Source organism: Sander lucioperca, chromosome 6 (assembly GCF_008315115.2).
Source record: "Sander lucioperca isolate FBNREF2018 chromosome 6, SLUC_FBN_1.2, whole genome shotgun sequence".
Classification (NCBI taxonomy): domain Eukaryota; kingdom Metazoa; phylum Chordata; class Actinopteri; order Perciformes; family Percidae; genus Sander; species Sander lucioperca.
The window spans coordinates 11,206,415-11,220,780 of NC_050178.1; the positions used below are offsets into that span (position 1 = coordinate 11,206,415).

General features: G+C 38.6%; 1 protein-coding gene across 1 annotated transcript; it reads left to right on the forward strand.

Annotated features, from left to right (window-relative positions):
- The first annotated feature begins 2,767 nt into the window (after nt 1-2,767).
- On the forward strand, nt 2,768-12,821 carry slc16a1a (solute carrier family 16 member 1a). The gene is made up of 5 exons (XM_031301884.2): nt 2,768-3,211; nt 7,621-7,890; nt 10,221-10,364; nt 10,964-11,737; nt 11,868-12,821. The coding sequence occupies exons 2-5, from the start codon at nt 7,674-7,676 to the stop codon at nt 12,101-12,103; spliced, it is 1,371 nt and encodes a 456-aa protein (XP_031157744.1). The 5' UTR covers nt 2,768-3,211; nt 7,621-7,673; the 3' UTR covers nt 12,104-12,821.
- Nucleotides 12,822-14,366: the final 1,545 nt, after the last annotated feature.

A 14,366-nucleotide genomic window follows, 5' to 3' on the forward strand; every position in this document is an offset into this window, starting at 1 on the left:
GCCAAAAACGGCTTTTCTGTCCTGAGAGGGACAGAGAGAAACACACACACACAGTTTATGTGAATGTGTATTTGAGCTGGAAGTGCAGTAAAGTCTTTTTATATACTGTGCAGGTGAAAGCTTGCTTGTCACTGCAGCTTCTAACTGGAATGGATATATTCTTACTTGTATGTGTGAGCTAATTGGCTTTTGCGAAACTGTGCACTCACCCTGACCCTTAATGAAGACCCCGCTCTCTCTCGGTTCAGCAAGCCAGGATTTACACTACTTTCGTCTGCACCACCATGCCTGGGCATTGGGCAAAAGGTAATTGCTGACATTTGACCTGGGAGTGTCAGTTCTGTGCGCCCCGGTGCAATTACATTCAGTCCAGTCAAAGCTGGAGGTAGTGCAATGTTGATTTGGTTCCTGGTTACACTGCTGGTGTTGTCATAAATTATCAACTTTATGGCCTCATGTTCTTATTATATGGAAGGTCAGATTTATTTTGTAATATCTGGATTAAAGAGGAGGTACCTGCTATACACTTGATAAGTTGGGTTATACAGTACAGCAAAGCATTGTGTTTGAGATCAAGGCAGCTCCCAGTAGTAAACAAAGAACACTGGTGTATGTTGACTGTGAATGTCCTAGTTTGTTTGAGAATGTATAGCAGTTACTGCAGCTTATTATACTGCATAGGAGCTGTGTTCTACATAGCTGCGCTAAGCAATTTCAATCCTTCTGACAATGCGGTAAGGTCATTTACAGCAGTGACCAGACCACATTTGCTCCCAGGCAGAGAGAAAATATTAAGATCTTTTAAAAAAGCTGATAATACTTCAACCTCGTAGGCTTCTGTCTTCACTCATCATTGCCTGTCATGCCCGCAACTGCAAGATACTCATTTTGAAATAAAGTACGTCATCAGTACATTCAGTGGTGGAAGAAGTATTCAGATTCTTTACTTAAGTAAAAGTACTAATACCACACTGTAGAAATACTCACAAGTTAAGGTCCTGCATTTTAAATGTTGCTTAAGTGAAAGTATGTAAGTATCATAAGGAAAATGTACTTAAAGTATTAAAAGTGAAAGTACTTAATGCCAGAAAAATCCTCACATTTTAGAAACTGGAAACAAAGTGTTTAATCGGCTAATCATTTCAGCTGTAGTTTAGTTGTAGGTCTATATATAGTTGAGTAGTTTACTTTATAATGAAACATTGTGTTTTATACACTACATGTGTTTTGTGTGCAAAAATCTCAATTTATAAAGTAACTATTAACTCAAATTTGTAATTAAGTACAGTACTTGAGTAAATGTACATAGTTATATTCCACCACTGAGTACATTAGGTCAGTGGTTCCCAACCTGGGGTCCGGGGACCCCTCAGGGGGGCGGTAAAGATCACAGGGGGTGCACAAGTCTTTATCTGGTTTGAGGTTGAGGTAAAAAAAAAATATTTGCACATGTTAACCAAATTATGATAATACACTACAATATATAATGTATACAAAAGTCTGTATGAAAACTATATATTTTTGTTCTCGCTTTAAACTTGTAGGCAGGCTACTTAGTAGGTCAAACCTCCAGGACCTCTTAACCTGGGACCCTGCTGTCATCAGGTCAGCTGCTAGCTGCTAGCTGCTATCATCCTCATTTTTCCTGCCGCCACGGCATCACTATTTTATGAATGAAACATGGTGGAGAAACGTAAAAGTGCTGATAACTCCTCTGTATCAAAAAAGAAAGTAAGGCTCTATCTCGAGAGTTACCTCAACTTCGGTTTCGGAGGGGGGGCTCAGCTTTTCTTAGACATAAGTAGGGGGGGCGCCAAGGAAAAAAGGTTGGAAACCACTGCATTAGGTCATCACCCACTTCCTTACTCAATCTGCGTCCGCTGCATTCCTCAACCAGGTAGCTAACATTAGCAAATTGCACTTAGTTGTTTGCTAATGTTAGCTACCTGGTTGAGGAATGCACTCTTAGTCTAAGAGTCTACAGCATCCTAGTGGCTATGTGAAGCTCAGTGGTGCTTTGAACTCAATGCTTATAAAAAAAAATAGCAATGTGAAAGCATGGCCTAAAAATAAGGATGCAGTTTGAGATTTTACAAAAAGGGCCTGTGTTTAGAATGTATATACAATAAAATCAAAGTTTGTGGAAAATTGCAGATTGCGTGAATAAATGCCAGAAGCGCGCGCGCGTGTGTGTGTGCAAATATGAATGTTTTTGTCCCAAATCCATTTCCATTCTTCACACTCTTGCACTTGTGAATAAATGCCGACCCATGAGAAAATACTGAATAGTAGGTGGTGCTCTACTGTTTCCTCGGTTTGAAAAGCAATAAAAGTCCTTATTTGAGTGGAATAAAAAATTAGGGGAAAAACATAAAACAACGTAACAAAGAGAAATAATGTTTCAAGGGTGTCAAGAATTTGAAGGTACTTCGCAAGTACACACTGTTTCAATAACCTCCTGTACTTGAGCCTTTCCTTTCCCAAGCCCTGATACAAACTCAATAGCTCCTCAGGGAGTTTAGGGAGAAAGGCTCAACCAGGTCCGACCCCTGAAGTGTTTAGAAGTCTTTCTTCCAGGTGAATGAACAATGTCAACAACAATATCTATTGTGTACGTGAAACCGGATTTCTTATGGCGGCAATATTCAATTGAATAGCAATGTTAAATCAGCTAATGCAGGAAATCAGTGTCTCAGAAAGCATCTTATCTCTTGGAGTGCAGACATTATTCGATATCCTCTCAGGTCACACATACTATGAGGCCGTGCAGTGAATAACTAACCTTGTGTGTGAGTTCAGCACGTGACAGAGGGGTGGAGAATGCATTGTTGGGGCACGGCACTAAGCCTCCCACAGCCAATAAGAACTTGACTGACTTCAACATTTAGCACCATAGTATCCAGATTGCCCAGCTGTTTTGATCTGGGTACTGAATGACCTGAACTTTTCAGCTTCACTTTACTCACTTTAGATGAAGTCTGAGGCTGAGGTGCCACTGGCAACTTTTGGACTGTCACAGTGGATATAGACCCACAGATAACGTCTGGAGTATCTGTGAAACATATGTAGTGATTTTTTATTTTTATTTTGTTTCATACATATTCAGAGATGCTCAGTCCCATTCAATGATGTCTGCAACGTGTTAAGGTGCCTCCGAGACTGCTGTTTATCTGCAGAGCTCATCTGTCCCTGTTCGAGAGCGCCTGCCAAGGTAAGACACATGACACACAGACACAACGCACATTTAACAGACTTCACTGTAAAACAAATATATATATATTTTACTTGCATAAGTAGGCTCTTGTCAGCTTGTTATTCATGAAATATATATTGCTTTGTCAGTGTTATAACAATACTTATTATGTGAGTTTGTGATTTCCCTGAGCAAATATTTAACAAGAAATTCTCATCTATAATTAATCCGACAAATTCACTATAGTAGATGTAATAAGTGGTATTAGAAAGAGGCCCAGAGCATGGATGCAGGGAGAATGACTGAAAACTTGCTAGAAGCGCAACAATTTAGCCAAAGATCTAAAAATTAATTAATTCAACATCATTCCGTAATGTATTATTAATGTCCAACAACAGGGTTTCATCGCTGCGCATACCAAGTTCAGGGTCTTGACCGAGCTCTGACTAAGTGACCCATGTTAGTCAAAATCATTCCAGTGAAGATTGTTTTTTTTTTTTTTTCAAGAAATGACACCAAATCTTGTTGTCTCTACTCAATGCCCTCTGATGAATCCACCCTACTTTAGCTGGTATTTGTGTGTTGTCAAATGGCACTTTGACTGCTTTATTTAGACCTCTACAGTGTGACTGGGGTTAGCGTTGATGCCTCTGCCCATTTGTCTACTTATTTCATTCTCCTATTCCTGGCTTAAATGAATCGACTCTGCAGTTTTCACTGAATTGTTTGATTCTTTTCTCTCCATTTTAGAGCCAAGTGATCAATCCTTAGCTTGAAACTATCTGTTTTATTAATTATTTTATCTGGAGTCCTATCTGTCTTAACTCCTTCCCCCATTCATCATCTAAAGTCAACCACTGAGTTTTTCATTCTTTAAAAACACAACGCTGTCTCTGTTGCCAGTTAAAAACATTTCCCCAGCATACTGTCCTATTTGAGAGGCCGCCTGGATGTGTGGCGACTTTTTTCTAATGTGAAAATCTTTCAACTGACCTTTCTTGTAATTGTGCAGACCCTCCGTTTACAGAGTGGGAAACGTGACAGGATTGAAAGAACATCTACCTCTTCTATTTATCAAATGTGACAACAATTTCATAACTGTTATAATAAACCACCATACGACAAAAATCACATTCATACTTTAATCTAGCCTATGTTACACAACAAAGATATAAAGTATCACCACAAACAAAATATTTCCACAAACAAAAATAGAAGTTCCTCTGATATTCAAGATGTATAATCTGACAGGGGAATGTTTTGGCTTTACGCTAGGAGGAGGTTGAGGCACGACAGCTAATCGGTGTATTAGCTGCTTGCTAAATATCACCAATTAGCTAATGCTGTCACCAGAATAGATAGTGGTGATATGTTACAACCTAATCATTTAAAATGAAAGCATTTCACATCATTAGGGATGTCAAATGTACAGATTGCTCAAACAAAATACATGTTAATGACTGTTGTCGTATTTCTTACTTTTTAACTAAAAGGAGTCAGGCTAGTTGTTTCCCCCTGTCTCCAGTCTTTATGCTATGGATCATTTTTAAATCCATAAAATAATTTTTAAATCAATATTTTGTGTCCAATTATTTAGTAAGTAGCCTGCTTATGTAATAAGCAGGATAATGTAGAGTGAGCGAATCATTATTACGAATTTAATCCCCACAACCCTGAATAATGACCCGCTCACTCTACTTTATCCTTTACATGTTATCTATGTGCAAAATTTTTTACTCCCAAGTCGTTCCTATCTAATTATTCTAAGTGATCCGTAATGTCTGTATGGATAAATAAAACACACAAGTTCTTATTTCACCTGCATTACCTATTGCATCTGTAGAATAATGCAGGAGGCACATTTACAGCTGCATAGCAGCAGCCAAAATCCCAGCTCAATAACAAAAGTTCTTTAACACATTAAATATTCACTACTCGCTGCACACAACTGGCTTATCCAATAAGTTTTCAGAGCACTGAACCAATTCATCAACCAAATCAAGTCCTCCTTGGCTGAAAAACACTATATCATCACCCACTCCTGAGCATAGCCCTGAGCTATTGAACAGTGTGAATGCAACCAGTGTTCATGGTCTGATCGATGTTTTCTCTGGATAGTCTCCCCTGTGTGAACAATACAGTAAGTTGTTTGACTCTGCAGATGGAGACTCTTATTTATCGCCTCTAAAGTGAGACTCTGGGAGATCAGCAGGTGGGAGATCAGTGAATACACGCAGAGAAGCAAAGCAAGGCCAAAAACGCCATCCTTAATCTTAAACTCTTTTATCGAGTTGGGGAAATATTTTTAGACAAATCTGATCTCTTTCCAAATATGTGTGCGGTATCAGCAAAGCTGAGGGACTCAGAGGTACTTATAAGTCAGTATACAGAGCATGTAGCCAACTGTCTTCTGTACATGTTGAGGGGGGGATTTTTACAGTGAAACAAGTAAGATTGGTCAGTTAGTACTGAATATGATACACTGGTCAGACGGGATGAGACAGATGAAAAAGACAAAGATCAAAACAATCAGCATAAATATCTTCTGTGTAGAAGGCCAAATATTTTAAAGGCGATGTGACAAGCACTTACTTGGGGTTGAAAAAATAAGAATGTGTCGATAGTTTAAGGAAAATTAAAGGGTGAAAAGTTACACTTCTGCAGAAGCAATTTTCTTATTCTTTGTATTCATTCTTGTCTGTTGGACGAACTTACTCCTTCCTCCTCAGCTTTGAAACATTTGACATCAGCCGCTCTGAACAGCTTTGTATCAAATTTGCAAATGAAAACCTTCAGCAACAGTTGAACTGGTGTGCGTGCGTTATCTGTCCACATTCATGGTCATTAAAACTCAACATGTATACCCTTGTAGGAATACAAGAGTTGGAAGGCAATTCTTTGGAAAAAAAGATACATCATTTGTATACAATTATCTGATACCTAAATAAATACATAAATTAGTCAGTCACCTTGACAGCCCAGGTTTCAAAAGGGAAACTAAAGTGTGGATTCATTGAACTTTGAAATGAGCAAAAATGAATTGCATTCGAACCACCGATTACAGCTGGGATTGATTTCTACCATCACAGAACAATCATAGCCAATTAGAGCTCCTGTTAAATCCCCAATAAACTGTAGCAACAATATTAACAATCAACCAAAGTGCAATGTTAATGACACAGAGTAGGAAAATGGAAAAGTAAATGGTAAACCAACTGGATTTTGAAACCTGTATAAATGTCTTTGTGAATTTAGCTATAACATTAAAGATAATTAAAATTGTCGAAATTTGATTCAAATGTAGTATGTGTTTAGTCTCTATAATTCCTCATTTTATTGACATTTATTGTTATTTGCAGGGCTCCTTATGTGTGACGCGATCATTTCCTTCATCAGTGTTATGAAACAATCCGATCATGATTGTTTTGTGGTTCGTATCCTATCATCTACAGCAAGTCTCTTCAACGTTTTTTAAGCCAAGGACCCCTTAAATGAACGAGAGATGGACAGGGACCCCGTACTACTGTACATATTGTATAAAATTAAGTTGAATATTAAACTAGGCCTACAATAATGTGTAGTGCGGCCTAAAGCCTTTATACATACCTTTTAGTGCATAGAATACTAAACTATTAAAATAGAAATTGTTGGCATCATTTTAATAAATCATATCTTATGAGGCACAGTGAATCTTTAGGATGAATTGTATCTGTGGATGGCTATCTTAGTGACTACCTTACCTAAAGGCCAGTAAGCCTATCATCAATATGTATATGTATAATAATATATGTGGGAATTATGTTTAGACATTTTCATTTTTGAAAAAAAAACTTTCAAAAATTGACAATAATTTGGAGGCCCCCCTGCAGTGACTCTGAGGACCCCCTAGGGGTCTTGGACCCTCTGTTCAAGATCTCTGATCTACAGTACAAGCTTGACCTCTGTGAGTTGACTCTGAAAGCAGTTACGAGCTCTCCGAGAACAAAGTGACATGAAGCAGGGTTCCGTTCAACAATGTTCTAAAGGTTTAATAAGACACACATGAATATACATTTTTTGTAACAGTTGCTCCAGTCATTTTAGTGACATAATAGTAGATGGATTAGAAAGGGGCACCAGAGGAAAGGAGGATTGGTTCAAGGTAGGTTCATGCAGATACATCTTTAGGGTGCAAAACAGTGTAACAATTTATGATACCAATTTATGATATCAGTTAAAACAGATGAGAGAGGCTTTGTTCAGAGTTTTCACGGAATGGAATGTAACAGATTCATTCAGTTAAACTGTTGCTGACGTTTTCCATTCGCACAGTGGATATGAAAATGTTCAGAGCTGTTGATGTCAAATGTTTCAAAGCTGAGGACAAAACATCAAGTTTAAGTAACTAAAGTTATACTCTTTGCTTGTTTTTGTTTTCTTCTGAACAGGTCCTTGTATCTGTAAAACGTGTTGAAATTGAAGAGGAGTTTGGTGAGTGAAAATGGCGCCTGCTGTCGGTGGTCCTCAAGGCTACACACCACCTGAGGGTGGCTGGGGATGGATGGTGGTAGTTGGGGCCTTCATCTCGATTGGCTTCTCCTATGCGTTTCCCAAGTCCATCACTGTCTTCTTTAAAGAGATTGAGGTGATCTTCGATGTGACCAGCAGCCAGGTGTCCTGGATCTCTTCCATCATGTTAGCATGCATGTACGGCGGAGGTGAGCTACAACCCAAAATACAACCTGCCAAACATGGGTTTGTTAACATTTGACATTTATCACATCAAGAAGATGTATAGATGGAATCAGTTGCTGGCTTTTTCCACAAACGTAAAAGATTTATTCCTGGTGTGAAAGCCAATCCATTGCTCTCAAATACAGATTTGATTTGTAGCCTTTCAGCCTCCGTCTGTCCACAACGAGGCCCCAGATTCTCAGAATTATAGTGCGGCTTGAATCAAAGATTTCATACTGAGATAAAACAATACTGTAACTCCTCTATTTCACTGTTTATAAAAGTGCGCAACATTGTCTGTCTCTGGAGCACATGAATGTGTTTCTGTGTATACCTACTTATCGTTTTCCCCTTGTGCTTCGAGAGTGGGAGACCCCATGGGGTTTGGTTGTGTTCCTGCACTGATGAGATGAATGAGGCGCTGGGTGATGTCACACAGGTCTGGCCAGTCAGGTGATGATAAGGCTCCATTCATGTGCGCGATATTCAACACGGAGAGAACAGAGTTCAAGGAGCGCTCCTCCTCCCTCAAGACCGTCTGCTCTGAAATCGAAACACTGCAGTTCTCTTTACTCAAACGTGTGATAAACTGGAGAAATGATGACTTAGGCATCTTTTTTTAATCTCAGGGAAGTTTTGGGAAAGTTGCTTTACTGTGTCAGACTAATTTGATGTGGAAAGTATTACACTGCATGAAACTACTTTACATCAAATTTTCTATTCTGGGTCTGAGTGTAAAATATATTTACAAGATCTGCAGGCAATACAATAAAAGTGGACATAGCATGTTATAGCTAGGCTAGCATTGTATCCATTACATTCCGTGCATAGTGTTGAAGATATCACTAAACTTATCTTTGTGTATTATATTGTTGCTACATGATCTATTTACAAGCAAGTTGCCAGATGTCTGCTATTAACTTCCAACAGTATTACATGTCAAAGGCGACCGAGTTACAAAAGAGGTACGCCATAGAAATCAATACAACACATCCCTGCATTGGTTAAAGGTCACAAAGTTATACTGTGAGAACAGTTGATTGTTCTTCATTTATCTTTCACTTTACAGCGCGTTGTTTCATATTTTTATCAGTATTTACACCTTTTTTTGGATGTAAAAGTAAGATATGCACCTGTTCTAACAAGTTATGAGTCACAGTGGACTCAATATGCATATTTAGGTTCAACATTATTAATTAATGCAAAAGTTGGGATGTAAATATACACAGAAGAAAGCAAGCTATGCATCGTAATTGAAAGTAAGCGAGGAAATGTTTGTCACTGCTGTGAGTAGATGACAGCTGAGTCTGTTACCGTGTGTTAAACATTCTGGGCACATCAGCAGGAGAAGTTCATTAACAACCTACTGTTGCGTACCTCTGTATTCCTTCCATTTTTGATTCATTACATTCATAATATTCTACATTGGTTTGTCGCCAACCTTTTTATCCTAAGAAACTCTCCCTGCAAGGTGGAAGGAAAGAACTCATTGTCAGTGTGGAGACTGCCTGCATTACAATTTAAAAACCCTTTGTCTTGCACCGTGCCAGCAAATGAGTCTGGACAACCTCTAAACAAAAACTGTCAGTTTCTATTTAGGTTCATTGGGTAGTGCAGGGATTTGGCAGGAAGGCAGAAGTGTCTTCCATGTGGGTCCTCATACTCATTTAGGCTGGTTGTTATAAGCCATAGATGGAGATGGTGTTTTGGGACCTGAACCATTGGCACATTTTAGTCATTTGTTTACAAGTCATACTGATTTTCTTGAATTGATGTTGAATCCAAGGTGCATGTATATTAATAAGTTGATTTACTGTTACCTCATTCTGTCACTCTTTCTTTGGAACTAATGTACCAGGTGCGAAAATTGCAAAATTTGTACTTAAGAAAATACCAGTTGTCATTTTAACCCCATACACACACCAGTCCCTTCATCCCACCCCCCAACATCCACCCACAGGTACTTCCAATAATCATTTCAAATATTTTTTAAGTTAAGTTTTAAGAATAATCCACCAACAAATTATTCCTCTGTCAATTTTTATGAATCTCTGAACCAAATAAATGCTTATTTCATTACAGCTTTCATTGTTTTTCTGACACATCTCCTTATTAATGACATGAGAACACATCTACTGCAGTGCAGCACTGACAAAAAAAGATTGCAGAAGTTGTCGAGTTTGCTGAGCCACAACTGTGGTACTGGAGCCCTCTGGTGGTTACATTTAGACCTGTACATTGATGATTTGATAGAAATCACTATCTTTCAGCTTGTGACATCTGTGTTTGTGCATTGTTTTTTTCTGCTCTTCAGGTCCCATCAGCAGCATCCTGGTTAATAAATATGGGAGTCGTCCTGTTATGATGGCGGGGGGATGCCTGTCTGGATTTGGCCTCATTGCTTCCTCTTTCTGCAATTCTGTTCAGGCACTGTACTTTTGTATTGGTGTGGTGGGAGGTACCTCATTTTTACTTTCTATATTTTAAACTTTGTTCATGAGTAACTTTTTTTTTTTTTTTTTTTTTTTTACTGCGCACTGTTGCCATCTAGTGTTCTTCAAAAATAAAACACCAAGAAATACTCCAAACACTGCTTAAAGGTACTTTAAGCGATGTCAGGCGTTTTTTAGGCTACAACATGTTTTGTCACATACAGCAAACATCTCCTCACTATCCGCAAGCTGCCGGTCCCCTAAACACACTGTAAAAAAACGCGGTCTCTGTAGACAGCCCAGGCTCCACACACAGCAACAAAAACAAAGTGGTCCAACCTGGACCATGCAAACATACACAAACCGTGTTCCAGTGTTCAGCCAATAACGGACAAGAAAGATTTGGGGGGGGTTAGTGTGCTGAAGGGAGAAGGGAGAGAACGGGATGAGGAGGAGGGAGGAGCGAGCTAGTCTTCGTTTTGTTTGAAAATACTTTGAACGTCAACAAGAAGTAACGTCACCCAACATCGCTTAGCACCTTTAATGCTCAGGTCCTTCTTTTTCAACTCCTATATTTAGATGTCAGATACACTTCATTTTTTTTTTTTTTAATTGATTCTTTCAGGTTTGGGATTGGCCTTCAACCTCAACCCTGCCCTCACTATGATTGGAAAGTACTTCTACAAAAGGCGGCCTATTGCTAATGGAATTGCCATGGCTGGCAGCCCTGTCGTTCTCTGCACCATGGCTCCTATAAACACCTGGCTTTTTGAGAAGTTTGGCTGGAGAGGAAGTTTCTTGATCCTAGGTGGCCTGCTCTTTAATTGCTGTGTTGCCGGTTCCCTCATGCGACCTATTGGACCAAAACCAAAACCTGCAGAGAAGGCTACAGGGAGAAGGACTGTAACACAGACCATCAACAGCTTCATTGACCTCTCTTTGTTCAAACACCGTGGCTTTGTACTATATATCGTGGGCAATATTATCATGTTTTTTGGTCTCTTTGCACCACTTGTGTTCCTCAGTAATTTTGCGAAGAGTAAAGACATCCCTAAAGAGAAGGCAGCTTTCTTACTGTCTGTGCTGGCTATTGTGGACATGGTTGCCCGGCCCTCAATGGGCATTGTGGCTAACACTAAGTGGGTCCGGCCCAGAATACAGTACTTCTTTGCTGCGTCTGTGCTGTACAACGGTGTTTGCCATGTTCTAGCACCAATATCAGTAGACTACAAAGGCTTTGTGATTTATGCCATCTTCTTTGGGTTTGCTTTTGGCTGGCTGAGCTCAGTGCTGTTTGAGACCTTGATGGACCTGGTGGGAATACAGCGCTTCTCTAGTGCTGTTGGGCTGGTCACTATCGTGGAGTGTGGTCCTGTATTGTTAGGACCCCCTTTGCTTGGTGAGTACACTGCCTTCTATACTGTATGTTACCCATCACCAATATTACAGTATTTTATTTCTGTCGTTTAACACAGCTTATGTAAACAGTGAGTAAAAACTAAGCAATGTAATTCTTTTTCTCTTCACAGGGAAGTTCAAAGACATCTATCACGATTACAAATACACGTACCAGGGCTGCGGGATCCTCCTCATTATCTCCAGTTTCATCCTGTTTGTAGGGATGGGACTCAACTATCGACTGCTGGCAAAAGAGAAAAAAGAGGAGGAGAGGATGTCCAGGGTGGGAGGTAGAGAACAAAAGTCCAACAGGGACAATGCTGCTAAGGAGGTGGCAGAGGCTGGAAACACAGAAGACACTGTCTGATATTCTGTACCATGTCATGTTACATTTTTGTCAATTGTCAATTTAAGCTTGTTTGTGAGTGAAACAGGACAGCAGATAAACATTATTTTGAGTCATTTTCTGTTTCATAATAAATAGTTTTTTAAGACCACTACATATTTACACACCTAAAGGCCTTTAAACTCTAATGAACAAGCCACATAAAATACCTCTAATAGTCTTTTACGGACTGTTATATGTGTTTGGTAGACTATTCAAGTTTGCTTAGCCTTATGTCACTTATATTGTTGGGAGATGATGGTATACCATTTTTTGTATGTTACCTTCTAAAATGGACCATCAGATAATTATGTATAATGTGATAATAGTTGTTTTTCAATTGGGAAGTGTTCTATATTTTAAAAGGGATGGCAAACATTCTCTGTTAAAATGCATAATTATAGTATTCACCATATCCATCATTCAAATACATTTATAAAGACTTTTTTCTGTTTACAAGGCCTGCTGTCTGTGCAGTTTTGGAAGGTTTGAAAACATCCTTAGTGCCACCCTCACTTTATATATTCCACAAATATATTCTTACTAATTTTCTATTTCTCTTTTAAACGTGTTTTGCTTGGTCAAACTCTGAGGCCATTTAACACTGTTGCATAACTTTATGTATTCACATTATAGAAAAATGTGCTACTGACTGCAAGTTACGGACACATAATAAATCAAATCAAATCAAAATCAAAATCAAATAAACTGTCATTTGACAAGAATACAAAAGTCGTCTGTGTTCTGTGTTTCTCATGAATCTGAGATCAGAAAAATGTTAGTTCTTTAGAGATGCACTTGTCATTTACCTTTAAGCATACACTATGTGAATATGTGCATTATTAGATTTACTGTACAGTCATTTGTGACACTTGTATTATAAGACACATGCCTCCACAGCATTATGCAATGTTATCAAATCATGCTCTTGCTATTGTATAACAGCAAAAACAAAGTGGGCTTAATAGAATATTGGCTAGACAATATTAATCTCTGACATTATTTTTCACTGGTTGAACTGCAAAACTGATAATGTATTAATAGTTTCAAAGATACAAATCAGTACAACAATACTGCACTTCTTATTAAACAGAATGACATTCACCCATTATAAGTGAGTCAAAGCTTCACTTGGTGGCAAAGGTGTACTTATGAATAAGGAAGCAGCTTTCAGCACAAATCAAGTTTTTCTAATGCCGCATTAAGAAAATGTAGAATATAAATGAGTGTATCCCTGTCCTAAAAATAATTAAGTTCCAATAATAACAAAGTCGGAAAAAACACCTTCCTATTCCATTTTTAAACACAATGTGACAATTTTGGATGTTACTGTAGTAGCCCCTTTTTACCCGGGATCTGAGTGATCGGATGACAATGGACAGCTCTAAGTACAGGTAAAAACATTCTCAAGACGCATTGAGGACGCATTGAGATCCAATCACTCAGACCACATTCGGAGGTGGTCTAGGCCACATATGTCCACATTCTTAATGTGGTGACAACAGGCATATGCGTCCTGGGCCAAATGTGCCAAATTGTGTCGCTGTTTTTGTTCCAGTGCTGCCTGCTCTTATATCCCAGCTTTTGTTTCATAAAATTTCCCGAATTTACTATGTTACTACAGACTGCTCTTACTTCTCATTTTCTTATTTATTAGTTTCGCATTGCCAGACCTATCTCCATGGAGTAAGCAGGTGAGCCGGAGTGGTCAAAGGTGTGGCTGTGAAACTGTTTTATTTCCTATAACTTCACAAGAAAAGTCCCCTGCTATTTTCTTATTTAAAAGCTTTTATTATGCAACAAAATCAGGAAATGTTGGGACCAACCACGAAAGTCCAATGGGTTTAATGACGCCATCTAATGACCTCTTCTCCTTCTTTTTTACATTTTACTCAAGGTTTCATTGATTAATTTCCAGTTGCATATATTCTTAGATAGATTTATTTTGGGCTTGGTCTGGCAGAGGCATACATGTTTTAAGACATGTAAGATTAAAAACACATGCTGTTTAACAAGTGTTAAACAACATATTTGGGGTTAATAAACATGGGTCCATTATGGACAGTCATTGATAATGTTACGACCTGTTACGTCTAACAAACAGAATATGCCTTCTTTAGTCCCACAACCATCTGTGAATGACCATGTAGCTAGCCAACTAATACATGTCAGAAATTCAACGTATATAGGCCACGTAAATAATATCTTGGTTTGTTACGATAAACATGTAGGCTATATAGGTCTT